Source organism: Rhincodon typus, chromosome 19 (genome assembly GCF_021869965.1).
Source record: "Rhincodon typus isolate 14 chromosome 19, sRhiTyp1.1, whole genome shotgun sequence".
Classification (NCBI taxonomy): domain Eukaryota; kingdom Metazoa; phylum Chordata; class Chondrichthyes; order Orectolobiformes; family Rhincodontidae; genus Rhincodon; species Rhincodon typus.
The window spans coordinates 345341-367699 of NC_063350.1; the positions used below are offsets into that span (position 1 = coordinate 345341).

A 22359-nucleotide genomic window follows, 5' to 3' on the forward strand; every position below is an offset into this window, starting at 1 on the left:
TCTTTGAAAGATTCCACCCTTAGTTGATTATGCACTCATCCTCAATGGCTAATAATTGTTCTTTGATGTCACAGCCAGTTGGTATCATACATTGATATCAACAATTTAAACAAAGTATGTGATACTTAACAACACAGACAAACTTCCCTGAGCCCAATGCACCAAAATATACATCCATTAACCAATACGATTAGATAGTGACCAGCAGATGTCACTCTCTAGACACTTCTTCCCCTCCAGCAGTCAGGTACTGAGGCCAGCTGACACCCCTACCCACCCCGCATACTCCTATCCACAAGGTGCTGCACTAACTGAGATAAGCCAACAATTGATGGACTGTTGAGTTTGTAGAATCTTACAACATTAAGTTTCATCAATCCATTTTAACTGTGCCAGGTCTTTGGAAAATGGATTCAATTAACCCCACAGATTTCCACATTCCCAATCTGCTTCCTGCATCTTGCAGCATTCCCCATAACAGCTACATTTATCCTATTTTTCACTTACTTTTCAATATCTTCATCCTGATTAGTGACAGAGAGACAGCCTTGTAAATCTCCTTTCCCCATGACAGTAATTGTACACTTTACAAATCCTTTTATGCCACCTTTTGTATCTTTAGGGTCAGTTAGAGCTGCCCATTTCTGGAAGAACTTGTGATCTGATAAAACAAGGAGAATGTTTAATAATTTTCTGATGATCTTTTATTAACGAAAAAAATGGCAACAAGCTATGATGTTGTTATGATTTCAATGTTAAAGTTATCATTTGCCCCTGAGAAGGCAGCAAGTGAAGAAGCAAATCTCATTCCAGGTACTTTACAAAAGGAAGACTGTGACAACCTTAATAAAGTTTACAATTTATGGAAAGGATTGAAACAAATGTACTAGTGTAAACTATTTACTCACACGGCAGGATAGTTAGCAATTAGCAACCAAGGAAGTTACGCTATATTTATAAAAAAAGCAATAGATACAGAAAGATTAAGACGGTTTGTGGAGAAACTATGAAATACAAATAAATTCTTATTCAAAAATGGAAGCAGAAAGTAGGAAACTATAAACCAGTGAGTTTAACATGAGTCAGGGCAGCAGCGCCAGGGACCCGGGTTCGATTCCAGCCTCGGGTGACTGTCTGTATGAAGTTTGCACATTCTCCCCGTGTCTGTGTGGGTTTCCTCTGGGTGCACCGGTTTCCTCCCACAGTCCAAAGATAGTCCACAGGCTAGGTGGATTGACCATGCTAAATTGGCCATAGTGTTCAGGATGTGTAGATTAAGAGTGTTAGCCATGGGAAATGATGGGTTACAGGGAAAGGGTAGGGGGATGGGTGTGGGTGAGATGCTCTTTGGAGGGTCGGTGTGGACTTGTTGGGCCGAATAACCTGTTTCAACACTGTAGGGGTTCTATAGTTAGGAAATTGTTAGAATCAATTATTAAGGAAGTAACAATTTGGAAAGTCAAAATACAATCCATCAGAGTTAGTATGGTTTCATTAAGGGTAAATCACGTTTGATTAATTTGCTAGAGTACTTTGAAGATATAATTAGCAAAATGAACAATGGAGATCCCATATTTGTAGTATATCTGGACTTTCAGAAGGCATTTAATAAGGTATGGAGTTAAGGATAATTTGTTATCTTGGACAGAGGACTGAGAGAGTCCTCAGGAAGCAGAGCGTTGGGATAAATGGATCTTTTTCTGATTAGCAAGCTGTAATTAGTGGGGTGCTACAGAGTTTGGTCCTTGGTTCCCAAGTATTTGAAATGTATATAAATGGTCTAGATGCGGGGATAGAAAGTACTGCAGCCAAATTTGCAAATGGCACAAAAATAGATGGGCAAGTAAGTTGCAATGAAGAAGTAAGAAATTTACAAATGAATATGGATAAGTTCAGTGAATGGGCTAAATTTCAGTGGTTAGCACTGCTGCCTCAGAGCACCAGGGACCCGGGTTTGATTCCACCCTCAGGCAGCTGTCTGTCTGGAGTCTGCACATTCTCCCTGTGTCTACATTCCCTGGGTTTCCTCCAGGTGCTCTGTTTCCTCCCACATTACAAAGATGTGCAACTTGGTGATTGGCCATGCTAAATTACCCATAGTGTTCAGGGATATGTGGGTTTATTGGGTTAGCCACGGGAAATGCAGGGCTACCAGGATGGGGTGGGTCTGGGTGGGATGCTCTTTGGAGGGTTGGCGTGGACTCGATGGCTGAATGGTCTGCTTGCACACTGTAGGGATTGTATGATTGTGAGGTTATCCATTTTGGTTGGTGGAATAGAAAGACAACTTGCCATCTAAATGGAGAGAACCTTCAGAGTTCTTCAGTGCAGAGGGATCTGGGTGTCCTTGTGCATGAATTGAAGAAAATTAGGATGCAGGTACAGCAGGTAAAAAGGAAAGCAATTGTAGTTTTGGCATTTATTGTTAAAGGAATAGAGTATAAAAGTAGGGAAGTGTTGCTGAAACTGAGCAAGGCGTTAGTAAGACTGCACCTGGAGTATTGTGTACAGTTTTGGCCCCCTTACTTGAGGAGGGAACTTGTTGCATTGGAGGTAACTTAGAGGATACACCACTGGATTGATTCCAGAGATGAGAGGTTTGTCTTACGAAGAGGGATTGAGCAGATTAGGTCTATATTCTCTGGTGTTTACAAGAATGAGAGGAGATTTAATTGAGTTATTTCAGAATATAAAGGGGACTGACAAAGTAGATGCAAAGAGGATATTTCCTTCTGTGGGGCAATCTAGAATAAGAGGTTTTAGTTTTAGGATAAGTGGTAGCAAATTTAAAGCAGAGATGAGGATAAATGACTCAAAGGGTCATGGATCTGTAGAATTGACTACCCCAAAGTATGGTGCATGAGTAAATTTAAGAAGGAGAGAAACAGATTTTTAATCAGCAATGGGTTGAAAAGTTATGAAGAGTGGGCAAGAAAGTGGAGTTGAGGGCAAGGTGAGATTATATTCAATGGTGAAACAGGCTCAAGTGGCTGAATGGCATCCTCCTATCTCGAGTTCTTATGTTCTATGTCGAGTTCTTATGTATGCTCCTGGGGGGAGAGGAGGCATCATACAAGCTACTAGAATAACTTAAAATCATTTCTTCCACTAAAACAAAATGGAATTTTAATCGATTTGAATGAAGTGATGTAAATGATAAAGTGAAGTGGGAATTCAGTACTAATTCAATTAAGCAACAATGAAATAAGAGGAATAGACTATGCAATATTAGTGGAATTAGACTAAGAACAGAAGGTCAGAGTAACAAAGCAAGCTGAGCCTCTGTGTGAATTCCATGGGGTCCTTCTGCACACGTGCAGAATGCTACTCCCCAGCCACGTAAGCCTGATAGCTCTGTGAATCCTTGTTGGAAGTGTATGATGTGACAGGAAGTCCAGTTGTTTTCAGAATCAAGTAAGAAAGGGAACCACACAAAAAGGACATTTATAACAAAATGAAGATTGTATCTCACAAATTAATAGAATATCACTGATGTACAAATGTATCTAATTACCAGGCTGTTGATAGACAGTCCCTGCATCAATCTTGAATGTTCCCAACTGAACTCCAGTGAATGGAATTTTTTTTGCGTGAACAGCCTAGAGCACAAACAAAATTAGGCATAAAACAAATTGTTGCCAATGTTTCTATTCAAGTTCATTCTTTCACAGTAACTGCAAACTGTGAAACTCTTTGGCACCCTCAAATTTCCCTCAGGCATATCTAGGGTTTACTGCACAATACTGTGGGCTAATACTTAATTTAACCAAGTTCTTATAGTTTCAACCTAATAGAGCCCTGCATTCTTGGACTGACACTTCCACACTGGTCTACAAATCAATAATAAGACTTTTTAAATCGTAATCACAACACAATCAAAAGCAAAACGTCAGAAGGGTCTAGGCCTGAAACATCAGCCTTCCTGCTCCTATGATGCTGCTTCGCCTGCTGTGTTCATCCAGCTCTGCACCCTGTTACGTCAGAAGGTTTGTCTTGTTTGGGAATCGAAAACAATGCGACAATCATTTATTGCAGTGTTGCTTCAAGGAGGGGAACACTTTGCCAGCATACCTCATCCCAGCTGTTTTACAACAAGGCCTACTCAGAACAATTGGGCATGGATTCTCATGAATGATAGGTTTGAAACTGTGACTATTTTTCAAAGTGGAAGGCAACAAGTAGCTGTGGAAGCTGGAGAATCCGAGACAACAAGGTGCAGGGCTGGATGAACACAGCAGGCCAAGCAGCATCATAGGAGCAGAGAGGCTTACGAGAGAGTTGCAGTGGGAGAGAGATCCCTTGAGGTTTGTCCGGAGGGAGGAGGGTAACTTCTTCAGGTTAGGCATCCTTAGAAGAGGCTTCGCAGTGGGGTTAAAATCGAATATGATGCTGCTTGGCCTGCTGTGTTCATCCAGCCCTGCACCTTGTTGTCTCTAAGTAGCTGTGGAACTTTACTTCAATGACTGGGGAGAACTCTAGTGAAATTATAGTCTTGCATAAATGTTCCTTCCCACAGTTTGAATTCTAAACACCCCAACTGAAAAACAATAATATATAAAAATAAAATATAGTGGATGCTGGAGATCTGAAATAAAAACAGAAAATGCTGCAGAAACTCTGCAGCTCTGGCAGTTTCTGTGGAGAGAGAAAACAGAGTTCATGTTGAGAGTTCAGGATGATTTCTACAGAATCGAACAGGGATGGAAAATTGATTGTGTTTATGCTGTTGAGAAGGGAGCAAGAGGAGCAAGTGGAACAGATGGCAAGGAGTGTCCAGAGCAAAAGACAAAGGGACTGTTAATGATAGTAAAGGAACAATATAGATGAAGTATAAGTGTTAATGATGGGTGTTAAATGCAGAAAACAGATCAGCTAGACTGAGGGCAAACCGATGAAAGCACTGTGGAAAAGAGGGTGTGAAAGAACACAATGGGGTGAGGAAGGGAGGACAATGTTCATGTTCTGGGCTTGTGAACTCCATTTCGAATCCTGAAGACTGTAAAGCGCCTAAGCGAAAAATTAGGTGCTGTTTCTCCAGCTTGCATTGGGCTTCAGCAGAGCATTGGAGTAGGCACAGGATAGAAATATTTGCATGGGAGCAAGATGGTTTATTCAAATGGCAAGCAACTGGAAGGTTGGGCATTCTTATGGGATGGAGCAGAGTTGTTCTGTAAAGTGATTACCCAGTCTGCATTTGATCTCACCAAGGTAGAGAAGGCTGCCTCTTTGAGCAGTGAATGCAGTATAGTAGATTGAAAGAAGTGCAAATAAAACAATGCTTCACATAGAATAGAATCTTATCAAATCCCTACAGTACAGAAAGAGTCTGCACCATCCCTCCGCAGGCCTGGACCCAACTCCTACCCTATCCCTGTAACCCTGCATTTTCCATGGCTAATCTACCTAGCCGGCACATGTCTGGACACTATGGGCAATTTAGCATGGCTAATCCACCTAAGCTGCACATCTTTGGACTGTGGGAGAAAACTGGAGGACCAGTGAAAACCCACACAAACACAGGGAGAATGCGCAAATGTTACATAGACAGTTGTCCAAGGGTGGCACTGAAACCAGATCCCTGGTGCTGTGAGGCAACAATGCTAACCACTGAGCCACTGTGCCACCCCATGGGAGGAGCAGAGTCCACATGGAAGGCTTGTTTGGGTCTTGGAGAGAGGGAGTGAATGGACAAGTGTAATATGTTCCACAATTTCATCTGAAGGTGCTATGGGAGAATGAGGAAGTGTTCGGAGGGATGGAGGAGTGGACCAGGGTATCACAGAGGGGATGGTCCCTCTGAAAAGCTGACAGTGGAGGGGAGGGGAAAATCTGTTTGGTGGTGGCATCCCATTGGAGGTGATGAAATTGGCTGAGGATGATCCTTCAATGGCAGAGACTGGTGGGGTAAAAAATGAGGACATGGGGAACCTATTGTTGTTGTGGGAGGGAGGGGCAAGGATGAGGGCAGAAGTATAGGAAACGAGTTGGACATTATTGAGGGCCCTATCAACCACAATGGTGGGAGTCCTCAGTCGAGCAAAAATGAGGACATGTCAGAGGCACCCCAGCGGAAGATGGCACCATTGGAACAGAAGCAACAGAGACAGAGAAACTAAGAGGATGAGAGTGGAACCCTTGCAGGAAGCAGGGTGTGAGGAGCTGCAGTCAGAGAAGTCAAGGCAGAAAGGGGAAAGTCAGAGTTGGACCAGGTGAAGGTGAGAGAATGATGAAAATTGGAAACAAGATTTATTAATTTTTCTAGTTTTGGATGAGAACAGGAAGCAGTGCTGTTGACATCATCAATGTACCCAAGACAGAGTTGTGGGAGGGACCCTGAGTAGGACAGGAATTAGGAATCATCCATATACTTCACAAACAGACAGGCATTGCTAGAACTCATGCATGTTAGAGCTGGCCACAGCTTCAGACAATCCTGATGGGAGATAGACATGTATAGGGATTACACGTCGATGGTGAAAAGGAGACAGGTAGGACCAGGAAACTGGAAATTTGGAACCAATGTAAAGCGTCAGAAGAATCACATGTGCAAGTGAGAAAATACTTAATGAGGGGAGAAACAAAAAGTTCAAAATAGGGAGAAATATGTCTGGGGGGTAGAAGCATGATAGCTCTAACAAGACAGTCCTGTTTGTGGATTTTGGGAAGCAGGTGAGATCAGATTGTGTGGGTTTGGGGGACTAAGAAGTGGGAAGTTGTGAAGGGGAGATTTCCAGAGGAGATGAGGTCAGTGACAGTCCTGGAAATAACAGCCTGATGTTTGGTGGTGAGATTATCGTCAAGGGAGAGATAAGAGGAAGCATCTGAGAGCAGGCACCCGTCTTGAGCCAGGTAGAAGTCGGCATGCCAGGCAACAGCTGCACCCACTTATCGGCAGATTTGATAATAAACTGGATAACAAAGCCTGATGAGTACAGTTGATTTCTGTAGCTCATTTCCCTTTTGCATTTATCTTAAATCAAAATCTGAACTTAGTATATGAGTAATTAAATATTCTTGCTAGTAACAGTTCATACTTACTTTAATTTCAATAATTTTATCAAACAAGACAGCTGGTGGCTCTTGGAATTCAAAAACAAAATACTAGGAAGAAAACAGACACAGTAATTTATTGTAGTAAAAACAGAATGCGCTAAAAACATAGAAACTAAAAACAGCATTAGGCCATTTGGCCCATCAAGCCTGCTCCATCATTCAACATGATTATGGCTGATCTTCTATCTGAACATCATATTTCCAATTTCCCCTTACCCTTTAACATTTTAGCTTCCAGAAGTCTGTTTCTTTCTCAAATATATTCAATGGCTCATCCTCCACAGCCTTCTGCGTTTGAAAACTCCTCAGGGGCGCCATACTCTGAGTAAAAGAATTTCCCTTCACCTCAGTCCAAAGTGATCTACTGCACATCCTGAGACTGTGAACCCAGTTCTGAACCCCTGATCAGGGGAAACCTCATTCCTGCATCCAGTCTGTCCATGTCCATCAGAATTTTCTGTGTTTATTTTATACTCTCATTCTTCTAAACTCCAGTGAATAGAGGCCTAGTCAACCCAATCACTCCTCACAGGACTGTCCTACCATCCCAGGAATCAGTCTGGTGAATCTTCACTGCACCCTTTCTATGGCGACTATATCTTTTTTTAGGAAAGGAGACTAAAACTGCACACAATACTCCAGGTGTGGTCTCACCAAGGCCCTGTCCAGCTGGAGTAAGACTTTCTTGCTCCTTACTCAAACTGTCTTGTAATGACGGCTAACACACCACTTCCCTACCTAACATGCTGCACCTGCATGTTTGCAGCAACTACTGCACAAGGCCACCCAGGTCCCTTTGTACATCAACATTTCCCAATCGATCAGCATTTAAATAATACTTTAAGTATTATTTAACAGCAATACTTCCCTACTTTCATACTCTATTCATTCAGCAATAAATGCCAAAATTCCATTTGTAATCCTTATTTCCTGTTGCACCTGCATACTACTTTTCTGCAATTCATGCACAATGACACATAGGTATTAAGATCCCTCTACACTGAAGTACCCTGAAGTTTCTCTCTATGTAAGTGATAAGTTGTCTTCATTTACTAAACTCTGGCCCATTCACCTAATCCTATCCATATTCACTTGTTAATTTTTTATTTCTTCATTACAACTTACTTTCCTACCTATTTTGTTGTCATCTACAAATTTACTTTCTACTCCTTTACTGAAGGTATGAATATAACTCCCCTGTTATTTTGTTATTCCCCAGGCTCGTTTTGTAAGAGCCTTGTGTTCAGTTTGGATTCTTCCTTCCTTTTTACATATTTAAAGAAGTCCTTTTTGTCTATTTTTATCTTACTTGCTAGTTTGCCTCCTAGTTTATTTTCTTCGTCTTTATTAGTTTTTTTGGACATCTTGTGTTGGCTTTTAAAATGCTCCCAATCCTCTGACTTACCATTAATCTTTGCCACATTGTATGCTTTAGTTTCAATGTGATACTATCCTAAAGTTCCTTGGTTAAGTATGGCTAGCTTATCCCCTTACTAGAACCCTCCTCCCCCACTGGAATATATCCTTGCTTTAAGTCATGAACTTTTTTGTTAAAGGTTTGTCATTGTTTCTCAACTGTCTATTCTGTTAAACTCCTTTCCCAGTCCACTCCAGCCAACTCTGTCTTCATCCCTATGTGATTTAATTTATTTAACAGATATTTCTGACCCAAGTTTCTCACTTTTAAATGAATGATAAATATATTATGGCCACTGTTCCCTAGGGGAGCTTATGTATTAAACCTAATTCATTACACATTACGAGATCAAAAATAGCCCAATTGCTGGTTAGATCTACAACATATTGTTCTAGGAAAATGTCCCAAATACACTCTATGAATTACTTCCTATGGCCACTTTTGCCAATTTAATTTTCTGAATCTGCATAAAGACTAAAGTCACCCACGATTAATGTACTGTTTTTTTAAAATTCCCTCATTATCTCTGATTTATTCCCTGTCCTACCACATAGCTACTGCTGCAGAGCCTGTAGACTACACCTACCAGTGGATTATTCCCCTTGTTACTTCTTACCTTTATCTGTACAGATTTTACATGATCCAATCCTAGATTATTTCTTGCTATTGCACTTATTCCATCTCATACTAACAAACAAACCCATGACTCTTCCCTCCCTGGTTGTCCTCTCACAGATTCCTATATCTCTGAATATTTATGTCCCAGCTTTCATCTCCTTGTAACTGTAATTCTGTAATGACTATAAGATCATATCCCTGAACCTGTATTTGTGCCATTCATTCAGTTATTTTGTTCTGAATACAACGTACATGCCTATCCCTCTCTAGGTATCATTATCAAAGTAGTTGTGCTACGTTGCAGCTATATCCTTTTGCTTTATAAGCTCACTTATCCCATTTCCCGAACCCCGGTTTGTAATGTTTGTTCCATAGTCCCACTGTTCATTCGCATGGGCTCAGAACCGATATTTGGTCCTGACATGTATGACACACTGTGTTCCAGTAAAATTCAAGTCCATAATACTGACATTAACATTTAAAAATAATGCAGCCTCAAAACACAAAACATAAACAAGATACAACAAAAACGTACAATTATATTACAGTGCAATAATCACCAGCTTCGTATCCCAATTCTGTCCATTACACCCCATAATTACACACCTTGATAATACTGTTCATTGCATCCATAGTAACACACTCCATACATCCCATAATGACAAACCCCAATAGGTACCGACCCATTACACCCAATAGTCCTATCCATAACACAACATAAGTCAGTCACTAAAGCACTTAGCTGAATGATGCGTATTCCTTTAGTAATGTGGTAGGGTGGTGTCTGTTAATTCCACAGATTGATATGAAGTTATTTGGTGAATTTACCTCATTATAAAATGGGCAGTTAGTGGATTTCTGAGTTGCCGTGTGCTTCTTTTCATCTCCCACCTTCACATAAATCACTGGGTCAATGTTGACTCCAATTAATTTTCGTGCTTCAAGTATATTGATTGTTATCTGCAAAAGAAACAATTGATGAAGAACAGCGCAATACAGGAGGCCATTCTGTTTCTTGCTTCAGATTCACACAGGAAATATTTCAGGCCTGTTTCACAGCCTCCCATTATTGACTGGCAAGACTAGACAAACTGATGCTAATTTCCCCCTCACTCAACACTGGCAACAAGCATTAAACCACAGGAGTTGGTAATATGACGAGTAGAGCCCTCACTGTACATTATCCTGGCTTAGATCAACTCTGTTATCCTGGATTGTGGATAAGATTTGACCTTACAGCTCTCTGTGACTAAAATCCCCTTTTGTAAAAAGTACACTTTTCAGACAAAAATAGAAAGGAAATGACTTAGTTAAAATTTCATCACAATGTCATTGCAACTTGAACCACAGCCTGACCCAAACAAATTAACAGCAACTCAGTTTTCCTTCTGTCACAGAGCACTGATCAATGCTCAAAATACACAAGGACAGTGGGTAAATCTGCTCCCAAAACCCAAAAGTGCCCTGGAATATTCAAGCACAGGGGCTGCTGGGAGCACCAATCCCCGTGGGTAGAATGGAAGGAACTGGTGAGGACCTTCTCCTCTATCGACAGGCTGGATCACCTGGATCACTCTCACCATGGATTCACAGGTGGAGGAGCACCAGGGTGGGTAAGTAAGTGTTAGCAATGAGGGAGATATCGGGGGAGCACTTAGACCTTATCTCAGAATAACTAGCAGGGATTTTAAGACTGAGATGAGGAGGAATTTTTTCACAGAGTGATGAATCCTCTGGAATTCTATAACCACGAGGCGCTGTGAAAGCTCAAATACTCAGTAAGTTGAAGGCAGGAATCGATTATTTTCTGTACAATAACAATTTTAAAGGATACAGAGTGACTGCAGGAAAGGGAGATTAAGGAGATGATCATCCATGATAGTGAATGGCAGGCTAGGATCGATGGGCTGAATGGCCTACTCTTGTTTTTATGTCATAGAGTCTCAGAGCACAAAAGAAGCCCTTCGGCCCATCAAGCTTGTACTTGGCCCATACCCTTGACATTCAATATTATCATGGTTAATCCTCAGCCTTAAGTCAACATGCCTGCGAAGTTCCTGGATTCCCTGAAAAACAAAATTCTTTCAATTTCATCCTTGAATATATTTGAATCTTTTGAGGCAGGAATAAGTGCCAGTGATTGGGCCAAGTGCTTAGCAGTACTTCGTTGAATGATTATTCAATATGTGGACCATATGTAGACCAGAGAAGGAGCAAAACGTGGCCGTCTCTTGGGAAATAAGGCAGGTCAAGTGACTGAGGTGTCAGGGGGCAAGCACTTGGGGCCAATGATCATAATTCTATTTGTTTTAATATAGTGATGGAAAAGGATAGACAGATCTAAAAGTTGAAGTTCTAAATTGGAGTAAGGCCAATTTTGATGGCATTAGGCAGGAACTTTCAAAAATTGATTGCGGGAGGCCATTCGCAGGTAAAGGGATGGATGGAAAGTGAAAGGCTTTCAAAAATTAGATAACGAGAGTTCAGAGACAGTTTGATCCTGTTAGTGCAAAGAGCAAGGCTGGTAGGTGTAGGGAATGGATGACTAGAGAAATTGTGGCACTGGGCAAGAAGAAGAAGGAGGCATATGTCAGGTATAGGCAGCCAGGATCCAGTGAATCCCTCGAGGAGTATAAGGGCAGTCGGTGTATACATAAAAGGGAAATCAGGAAGGCCAAAAGGGTACACGAGATAGCTTTGGCAAATAAGGTTAAGGAGAATCCAAAGAGATTCTACAAATACATTAAGGGCAAAAGAGTAACTTAGGGGAGAAGAGGGCTCTTAAAGATCAACATGGCCATCTATGTGTGGAACCACAGGAGATGGGTGAGATACTAAGCAAGCATTTCCTGCGGAGAAGGACATGGAAACTAGAAAAACTTGGGGAAATAAACAATGATATCTTGAAAAGTGTCCATATTACAGACAAGGAGGTGCTGGATGTCTTAAAACGTATAAAGGTGGATAAATCCCTGGGACCTGATCAGCTGGGAAAGAGATTGCTGGGCCCCTTGCTGAGATATTTGTATCATCAATAACCACAGGCGAGATGCCAGAAGACTAGAGGTTGGCTAATGTGAGGCCACAATTTAAGAAAGGTGGTAAAGAAAATCTAGGGAACAACAGACTGGTGAGTCTGACATCAGTGGTGGGTAAGTTGTTGTAGGAGATTCTGAGGGACATGCATTTGGAAAGGTAAGGACTAATTGGTGATAGTCAATATGGCTTTGTGTGTGGGAAATCATGTCTCACTAACTTGATTGAGATTTTTGAAGAACTGACAAAGAAGATTGATGAAGGCAGAGTGGTAGATGTTATCTATATGGACTTCAGCAAAGTGTTCGACAAGGTTCCACATGGTAGACTGGTTAACAAGATTGGATCACATGGAATCCAGGGGGAGCTAGCCAGTTGATTACAAAATTGGGTCAAAGGTAGGAGACAGAGAGTGGTGGTGAAGGGTTGTTTTTCAGACTGGAGACCTGTAATCAATGGTATGACACAGGGATCGGTGCTGGGTCCGCTGCTTTTTGTCATTTATATAAATGGTTTGGATGTCAATATAGGAGGTATGGTTAGTAAGTTCACAGATGACAACAAAATTGGAGGTGTAGTGGACAGCAAAGAAGGTTACCTCTGACTATAATGGGACCTTCATCAGATGGGCTAGTGGGCTGAGGAGTTTAATTTAGATATATGTGAAGTGTTGCATTTTGGTAAGGCAAATTAGGGCAGGAATTGTACAGGTAATGGTAGGGCCCTGAGGAGTGTTACCGAATAAAGGGACCTGGGGGTGTAGATTCATAGTTCCTTGAAAGTGGAGTAGGCAGAGTAGTGAAGAAGGCATTTGGCACACTTGCCTTCATTGGTCAGTGCATTGAGTATAGCAGATGGGGTGTCTTGTTGCAGCTGTATAGGGCATTGGTGAGGCCACTTTTAGAATACTGCATTCAATTCTGGTCTCCTTGCTACTGGAAAGATGATACAAAACATGAAAGGGTTCAGTAAAGATTTACAATAATGCTACTGGCATTGGAGGGTTTGAGCTATAGGAAGAGGCTTACTGGGCTGGGGCTACTTTCCTTGGAGTGATTGAGTGGTAGCTCAAAGTAGTTATAGATACTTTAAAGTAGGATAATGAGTTTCTGATAATTTCTATCAATAAGAGGGTTTTTTTTTGGAGTTAGTTATTTCTTCAATACGCACTATTGTTTTAGCTAATCTCATCTTGAGGTCAGTCCATGATGTCACAGTTGGTGTAAGGACACAAGGTGGTGTGTGTGGAGTGGTGGGTTGGGATCAGTTTGCATTAAGTTGGAATGGGGAAATAAAGAGCCATAGCATAGTTACAGTGACACAGATTGGCATGGAGGGTATGAGGACCATGGGGAGTTGGGTCGCTAGAAGCCATGAGATGGAGGATGGCCTTTTATTTCATTTCTTTTATATCTTTGGGAATATGCCAGTGAAGCAAGGTCAGCTTTCCACTTGGCTCACCTCCACACCTGGCCGCTTCTGACCTCTTTCCTGGTTGGCATGCCCCAACTCTCAAGAACAAAAATGTCACTTGTAGGGTGACTAAATTAGGAGACATGTAAAATTTTGATTTCCTGAAGACAAGTAGCAGTACAGAGGTATATTTATGACTTATCAGGAAATACGCCAGGTACTACAGGGTTAATATTTGTAATGCATTTGCATACCTCATTAGCGTGCAACAGTTTTGAGTATAGTCTCACCCTCAGAATAAAGTTTGCACTGCATGAGAATCTTGTGGTCCCAAGTTCACAAACATTTAAAGGTAGTGGGTGTTATATAAAGGAGGGCCAGCTGAGACTGCAGTATCACACAGTGGTAAGTATAACAATGGACATTAATGCAAACATTCGATAAAGGGTGCATGAAAGAAGTTTTGTTTCTTCCACTATTAAGGAAATGTCCCTGACTCCCCTCTAACCATTAATGTATGCCGATCGTGAAATGTGCCAATACACTTAACTCTTGACTAACCTAGTCTTAACAAATAACGATGCTATACACAAGAATAAAGTAAAACCAATATCACGTGGAATATTTGCAAGAAAAATGCAAATTTGGAAACACGTGGGCCACCAACAAGCTCTCAATAGGTTTTATGTGAATCAAATGGAATTGGGCAGGAAGTTATGACTGTGATGAAGGACCGTCCTGTTTGACCAGGAAACTCTTAGCCTGCCCTTATCTGCTGCATCACCAACTGACAACAGGGCCCACCAATGAAAAGCTTCCTCCTCCCCACAATTACACACACAAGCCACCAGCATGTTGTACTTTTATCGAAATCAGGTCAGAAATGGACGAAAGAGAGAGCGCGTAAAGGGAAGCCAGCTCCTGATACAACATTGGCTACTGTTTGCAGTTGATACAATCCTAGGCTAAGGAACCTTACCGATTGTCTACCTGCCCTCCTGGATAAGTGTGGCTACATGTCCTATCAGCTAACTCTAAATTCATATTTAAACCTCGTATTTCACACATTACCTGGAAATTCTGTATGCTGGGTGTTTCCAGTTCCATTCGGCTGAAAAATCTACAGCGACTGTGAACAAAATTATTCCGAATTTAGTATTTCAGTAGTTGAGTAAAACCAGTGTGGAGTAACCAACAAGTAGGTAACAGACTAGACAAATAAAAACCTCCCAACAAGTACCAACAGACTGAACTAAGAACATCGTTCCTTACGGAATAAAAAGGTTTCAGATGAAAATTGTCTTACTCCCAGATTATTAAGTACAGAAACAAATATATCGCCAATTCCAAATCGACCATCTGCCATTGGAGCCACAAAAATAGAACCAAGATTTCATGGCTACCTCAATACCTCAAAAAGCAGTAAAGTACATTTTCATCTCATGCCCTGTAAATAGAGATCCCAGTAATACTGTCCATTACTCCCATAAGTCACAGGATCTCATTCTCTGCAGCACTGTAGGAAATCATGTCCATTGATTCTGAGTTCTAGAGGCAGTTATGAACTTCATTGGACTGTTCACAGAGCATTAGATTTCATGTAGCCCCAGTCAATGTTCCTCCCCTAATCAATCACATCAAAATAAATTGACTGATCGTTCATCTCATGACTTAGTGTGAGATCTTTCTATACAAAAATGCTTTTACGTTGGAACACGTGAAGAGTCACTACATTATAGTAGCAACATCAAAGCACGTATTTTGTCTCATCATTTACCTTTTCTGTGGAGTGAAAGAGACAGAACTGATATCAACTTCTGAAATATCAACATCGTCATCATCTTCAAAGCTATTGGTGTTCACTAACTTCCGTCCAAGAGCTCTTGTCTTTTTATCCAACTGATCCTCTTTATCCAGTTCTGAATACCTGCCAGAGAGTGAGAAGTGATGAGGAAGGTGTCTTGTATTTCAATGGGAGTGAAGTACAAAAGGAGTAAAACCTTGACAGGGCATTGGTGAGATCACAGCCAGTACACTACAGACAGTTTTGGTCTCCGTCCAGTAGAAAGGAGAGAACTGCACTGGAGGGGATTTAGAAAAGATTCGCTTGGCTGATTCCTGAGTTGAAGGACTTGTTTCATGAGGAAAGGGTGAGCAGGAGGGGTCCATCCTCATTGGAATTTCAAAGACTGAGTGAGAATCTTACTGGAATATATCAAGCAGAACTCTACACTTCCTCCCTAGCAGATTTGTAGGCAGGGTGCCCCATAATGTTCCTCCAATGTTTTTCCCATCCAGTTTCCAGTAGGCCTGACCTTTCCACAGTTGAACAGTGCAAGAGTGAGGCCCAGACACCCAGTCTGCCTTTGCCCCTACCGAGACCCATAAGTAGACAATTAATGACCATTTGAGGTGGTTTCCTGACAGCTATGATTTTCTGACAGGCAGGTCAAGTTGAGGGATGGGGTGTAGATCTGGAAAATGACACAGCTGAGGCTGTGGGCAGGAAGGGTGGAGGGTTTCTTTTAAAACTGGACAGACTGTCCCATCCATCACAAGGTCCAGCTCCTGCAGGTGCTTCCTCCTCCCCTCACTTCTCCAGCAACACCCACAAGCCTGAATCTGCTCACCCACTGAAGGCCTCATTGCCCCTGTACCTAGAGACCCTCACACTTGTCTGCTCCTGGGCACTGTCCCAGTCCTGTCCTCTACAGCTTCTGATGCTGCTAGGGCAAGAGGAGATACTTCCTCCTGAGTAAGAGAAAGTCACATTTCCAGTTAATTAATATCAATGGAGCATTAAATAGCTATCAGGCACCAAAAATTGGCAGTGAGTTCACTGTTAACTCTCCAGATGGTGGGAAGGGAAAACATACCATTATAAAAGTCTTCAGAGATAGTAAGAACTGCAGATGCTGGAGAATCTGAGATAACAAGGTGTAAAGCTGGATGAACACAGCAGGCCAAGCAGCATCAGAGGAGCAGGAAAGCTGACGTTTCGGGCCTAGACCCTTCTTCAGAAATTATAAAAGTCTTGCCCACCGGATCTGAGATGTTGTGACAGGGTAGAAGTTGAGATGTTCCTTATTATTGATGAATCTAGGATCGGGGTACAGTTTATAAATAAGGGCTCTCACCCTTAAGATGGAGATGAAAATGATTTTGTTCTGTTAAATTTGTTCATGGGATGTGAATCTCAGGCTGTTCCAGTATTTATTGCCCATCCCTAATCGCCCTCAAGAAGGTGGTGATGAACTGCCGTTTTGAATCATTGCAGCCTTTGTGGTCTGGTAGACAAAATGCTATTACGGAGGAAATTCCAACAATATAATTCTAAGTCAGGATGGTGAGTGACTTGGAGGGAAACTTGCAGGTGGTGGTGTTCCCATGTATCTGGTATGGTTATCCTTCTAGGTGGTAGTGGTTGTAGGTTTGGAAGCTTGTGGTCAAAGATGATGGTGAATTTCTGCAGTACATCTTTGTAGATGGTACACACTGCTGTTACTGATGATGACACTTTCCATCACTTTATTGATGATCAAGTGTAGACTAATTGGGATACTGACCATGTTGGATTTGTCCTGTCTTTTGTGTACAGCACTTACCTGGGCGATTTTCCACATAGTTGAGCAAATGCCAGTGTTGTGACTATACTGGAGGAACTTGGCTAGGGGAACAGTATGTTCTGGAGCAGAAGTCTTCAGTGTTTTGTCAGAATGTCATCAGGCCCCATCCCCTTTGCAGTATCCAGTGCCTCCTGCTATTTCTTGATAGCACACAGAGTAAATTGAATCGTCAAAGACTAATAGACATGATGCAGGAGACCTCCAGAGGAGGATCATTAGTTCTTGGAATTCCGTCTCACACAGAGTAGTGACTACAGGTCAAGGAATATATTCAAGGCTGAGTTAACAAACGTTTGATTGACTAGGAACTTAGGTTATGGGGGAGGGGGTTGGTGGGGGCACAGAAAGTCGAGTCAAGATCATAGTCAAATCAGCCTTGATGTTATTGAACAGTGGGGCAGGTTTGATGGGACAAATAACCTTCTGCTGGACCTATTTTTAATTCTCTTGAAGGGTTGTGTGGGAAATGCTGCTTTCCTGTCCATTAAACAATTACTTGTCTTGAAAGAACATCAACTTACTCATGCGATCGATAGCCCTCATTCTGAATAATAAGAGCTTCCCTGTAAAGAAAGAAAGCAAGATAATCTATCAGTCAAAAAAATGCATTAATGAAGAAATAATAATTGAATAGTCATTCAGCATCAAATGATTACCCAGCATCAAGTAAACTAACACTTCTGAATAGTGCTTGAAGACCATCAGCAATCACTCTCAGAGAGGAGATGGATGCCTCAGTGCTCTAGTACTGAGCTGGGTACAATGAGACTCATTGTAAAACACAATGGGCAAAATGGCCATCTTCTATGCAATGCACAGCACCCTGGGGTGGTAAGGGGTAAGTGAAACTCTTGTTTTAATCATTCAGAAATGTCAGGGTTTTGCACTTGGTCTGTGTAGCTGACTTGATGTTGGCAGAGATGCTAACATACTGGCAATGTCACTGGGCTAGTAACCCAGAACGTCCAGCCTAATGCTCTAGAGTTATGGGTTCAAATCCCTCCATGGCAGATGGTGAAATAGAATTTTTAAAAATCTAGAATTAAAGCTAACCTAAGACACTACATAACCACTGTTGATTGTTGTGAAGGCCCAGATTGTACACACAGTAGTGAGGTCAGCCAGGTGGACCTCATTGGATATGAGTTCCCTGTTTGGGGCTGTTAATCTGGTCCAATCAGGGAGCCCTGGCTAAAAGATAAGAACGGGAGTGTCAGACATCCTGTTCAATCTGAGAGCTGTCTCTGAGGGAGCTGGATCAGTGTGAAGGACTCTCCACGTGTAAATAAAGGGTGACTTGGTAATGGGATACTGGCCTCTGTGGAATTTATTTCACAGCTGGCTCACTAATGTCCTTCAGGGAAGGAAATCTGCTATTCTTAACTGGCCTGGCCCTCATGTGACTCTAGACTCACAGCAATGTGGTTGATTCCTAACTGAGTTAAAATTAGGGATGGGTAATAAAAGCTGGCCTAGCCAGTCATGCCCTCATCCCATAGCATTTTTTCAAATTTTCTGCACCAGAGACTGTAGCAGCTCAGCCAGTGAGTATGTTCAAGCCTGCGATTCCTGTTGAAGTACCTCTTCCATCCATAAGTACAGCTATCAGTCAAAGCCACAATAAAGCAAATTTGAAGAATTAATGTTCCTTGAATGGGGCAGATGACTGAATTATAGAGTCATAGAAATATACAGCACGGAAACAGGCCCTTTGGTCCACTCGTCCATACCAACCAGATATCCTATATAAATCTAGTCCCATTTGCCAGCATTTGGCCCATATCCCTCTAAACCCTCCCTATTCATGTACCCATCCAGATGCCTTTTAAATGTTGTAATTATACCAGCCTCCAGCATTTCTTTGTGAAATTAGTTCCTCTACTTGTACACATTCAATAATTTCTGATTACGTAGTTCACTGACCTGTCGCTTATATCAACCACAAAGTCATTTTCAGTCCACGTTCCCACAACTCCCTCGACCGGCTGGTATCTGACTTCCAAATCCACTAATATCTGGAACAAGACAACAATTAGACAATGAGGATTAATTGCTTTCTCTTCTGCTGGGACTAACAGGCACGTTTCCATCTTAGTCACAGGGTGAAAGTCAGGCCCCAAACCTTCTGAGGAAAAACAGCCCCTTGGCAAGTCAGACACCTACATTTGCATCAAACAAAGCAGGAGCCTGCACAAATTCTCGCTAAAACTAGTGATTCAGGTTCTGCCAGAAGTTCTTTATTACTCACGGCCTTGCTAGGTGGAGAATAGAGAGAATATAGGAAGGATATTATCAAGCTGGAGAGGGTTCAGAAGAGATTTACTAGGATGTTGCTGGATATGGAAGGTTTGAGTTAAAAAGAAACACTGGTTAGGCTGGGACTTTTTTCATTGAAGCATAGGAGGTTGGGAAGCGACCTGATAAAAGCTTATAAAACAATGAAAGGTATACATCGAGTCAATGGTAGTTGTCTTTGCCCTAGGATGAGGGATTTGAAGACTAGGGGACACATTTTTAAGGTGAGAGGACAGATTTAAAAATGACATGAGGCAAATTTTTTCCACAGAGGAAGTGCTGGATGCGGGTACAATAACAACATTTAAAAAACATTTAGATAAGTACATGAATAGGAAAGGTCTAGATGGATATGGGTCAGGAGCAGGCAGGTGGGACTAGTTAGTTTGGAATTATGTCTGACATGGACTGGTTAGACCAAAGGGTCTGTTTCTGTGCTGATTACTCTATGACTCTAAGACAAACAGCCTCTATCAATGTCACAGCATTTGACTGTTGTACAATTCTGTCATTGAGTGCACAGAAGATATTCCATATTGGGGAAAAGGAAAGGATATGCAATCACTGGGTACAGGGAATAGTCACAGAGAAGATCTGAAAATGTAAGAGTATCATGTAAGAGGAAAAATCAATAACTCTGTACCTTTTGATTTTCTAAAATAGGCTGAGAAGGGGTCTAATCACATTATTTAAAATTATAAAAGATTTTTAACAATTTGGAACAAGTATAGTTTTGTGATCTACAGAATTTATAGATAAGGGTCACAACTTCCCATTTTCAGATTCAGTGTGGGGGTGGTGGTAGATGTCAACTCACCCACTGGGAACGTGGTGGTAAGCTGTGTTCTTGAACTAATGCAGTCCACGTACTGTCTATCTGAAGTTCTGGGATGGAGTTCCAGGATTTTGACCCAGTGACATATTTCCAAGTCAGGATGATGTGTGTGTGACTTGGAAGGGGATTTGCAAGCAATGGTATTTCCATGCATCTGCCACCCTTGTGCTTTTAGGCAGTAAAGGTCATACATTTGGACAATGCTGTCTATGAAGCCATTGTGAATTCCTTCAGTGAAGCTCACATATAAAACATGTTGGATTGACTGTGTGCTAATAGTGGAGTGAATGAATGTGTGAAGGTGGTATTTAAGGCACCCATTAAGCAGGGCTGCTTTGTCATGGATGGTGTTCCGCTGTATTCATCCAGAAAATTACAGGTTATGCAAAGTCAAGAATAAGTTACTTCGCAGACATCTCTGAACAGGTTGGTTAGAAAATATTTATAAATATTGTAGTGTCAAGAGCAGGTCAGAGGTTAGAAAGTCTGTGGAAGTTAATACACACCACTGGAGCAGGTGGAACTTGAATGCAGAAGTTCTAGCTCAGAGGTTAGGGACACTACCACTGCACAACATGTGGGGCATTCAGTGAGGATAATGCCATTGAATGTCAAGGGGTGGTGGTTAGATTCTCTCATGCTGGAATTAGTCATTGCATGACAGCCATGTGGTGCAAATGATACTTGCCATTTATCAGCCATACCTGAATGTTATTCAGATCTTGGACACGGACATGTATACTTCAGTGTCTCAGAAGTTGCAAATGGTGTTAAATATTGTGAAATCATTAATAAACATCCCCACTTCAGCAATTATGATGCAGAGACGGGTATTGGTGAAGCATCTGAAGATGGTTGGGCCTAAGACACTACCCTGAGAACTCCTACAAAGATGTCCTGGACTGAGATGGTTGGCATTCTTAGGCATATGCTAATATATACAGGGATTGCTAGGAGTTTGTCAATATTTACAAGGATTCCCTGGAAAAATAGCAAAATTACAGCAGGTCGTTAAGAATGTGTTAATGTTTACAGAGGATCCCTGGGGTTATGTAAGTATTTACAATGGATCCCTAGGAATGTTTCAATATTAACAGAGGGTGGCTAGAATTGTGCCTACCTTTACAGGGATTTCTTAAAAATGTATCAATACTTACAGGGGTAAATAATTTCCAAGGATATGGAGACATTTGTTTTAAGTGGAATGGGCAAATGAGTTAAAATGTGGTACAGAACCAGTGGTGGGCATTTATTTAAGGAGATTTTTCAGAATCCTCCACAAAGCCATAATCTTTTGAGAAAATAGATGCTACATGAAGGATGAACCATTTTATGAGAGATTCATGAATGGGCATAAGGCTGTCACTTTGCGCCCTGGAAAATGTCTGCTTCAGATTACTCTGGGAGGATATGGGATCTCTTGAAACTAGAGCAACAGGTGCTGCTATTATGCAGTTTTAACACAAGTGTTCACTACTAACAGGATGCTGCCATCAAGCCAAAAAGATGTTCTGCCTGTCACACAAATGAGTAATGTGGGTATATCAATTCCAGTGCTGGTGTGATGCTGGATATGCATGCCTTACATCCCAAGAATAGACTAACCATATCAAACAGTATATTTTCTTCAGCGAGATACTGACAATACCCAACCAGATCATGATTGTAAAACTCTCAACAATGTCCAATACTAGATGTAATTCTACATTTTAATAACATTTACTTAACAATCCTTAGTGTGCATGAGCCAATTTAGGATGGTTAGTCGGGTTCACAGCATCTGGCACATTTGCACATACTGGATACTACATGTGTTAATACACAGGGCAATATTTTTTACAGACAGAAAGAACATACTATCACAACTTAATGTAATAATACACTGACAATCAAGCCCTAATGTTCTACAAATTGTCACAAAATATATAAATTTGTAAATCTGTTAAATTCCCATTGGGTCTACCAAAACTGAATTTACCTGACTGACTGCTGCTCTATACTAAAGCAAACCATACCTGCTTTCTTCAATATCAGTGAAAGTAACTCTATTTTTTGGTAACAAGGTG

At 41.4% G+C, this 22359-nt stretch overlaps 1 protein-coding gene across 1 annotated transcript in view; it reads right to left on the bottom strand.

The window, feature by feature from the left end:
• The window catches only part of LOC109915181 (fer-1-like protein 4), a 223800-nt gene that overhangs the window by 185138 nt on the left and 16303 nt on the right, over positions 1-22359 (bottom strand). Inside the window, exons 3-10 of the mRNA XM_048608493.1 lie at positions 19087-19178; positions 17685-17726; positions 15315-15464; positions 14609-14666; positions 9917-10048; positions 7039-7101; positions 3515-3599; positions 508-661 (exon numbers count right to left, since the gene is read on the bottom strand). Coding sequence (XP_048464450.1) covers positions 508-661; positions 3515-3599; positions 7039-7101; positions 9917-10048; positions 14609-14666; positions 15315-15464; positions 17685-17726; positions 19087-19178 — 776 coding nt within the window. The remainder of the gene's footprint in view (positions 1-507; positions 662-3514; positions 3600-7038; positions 7102-9916; positions 10049-14608; positions 14667-15314; positions 15465-17684; positions 17727-19086; positions 19179-22359) is intronic.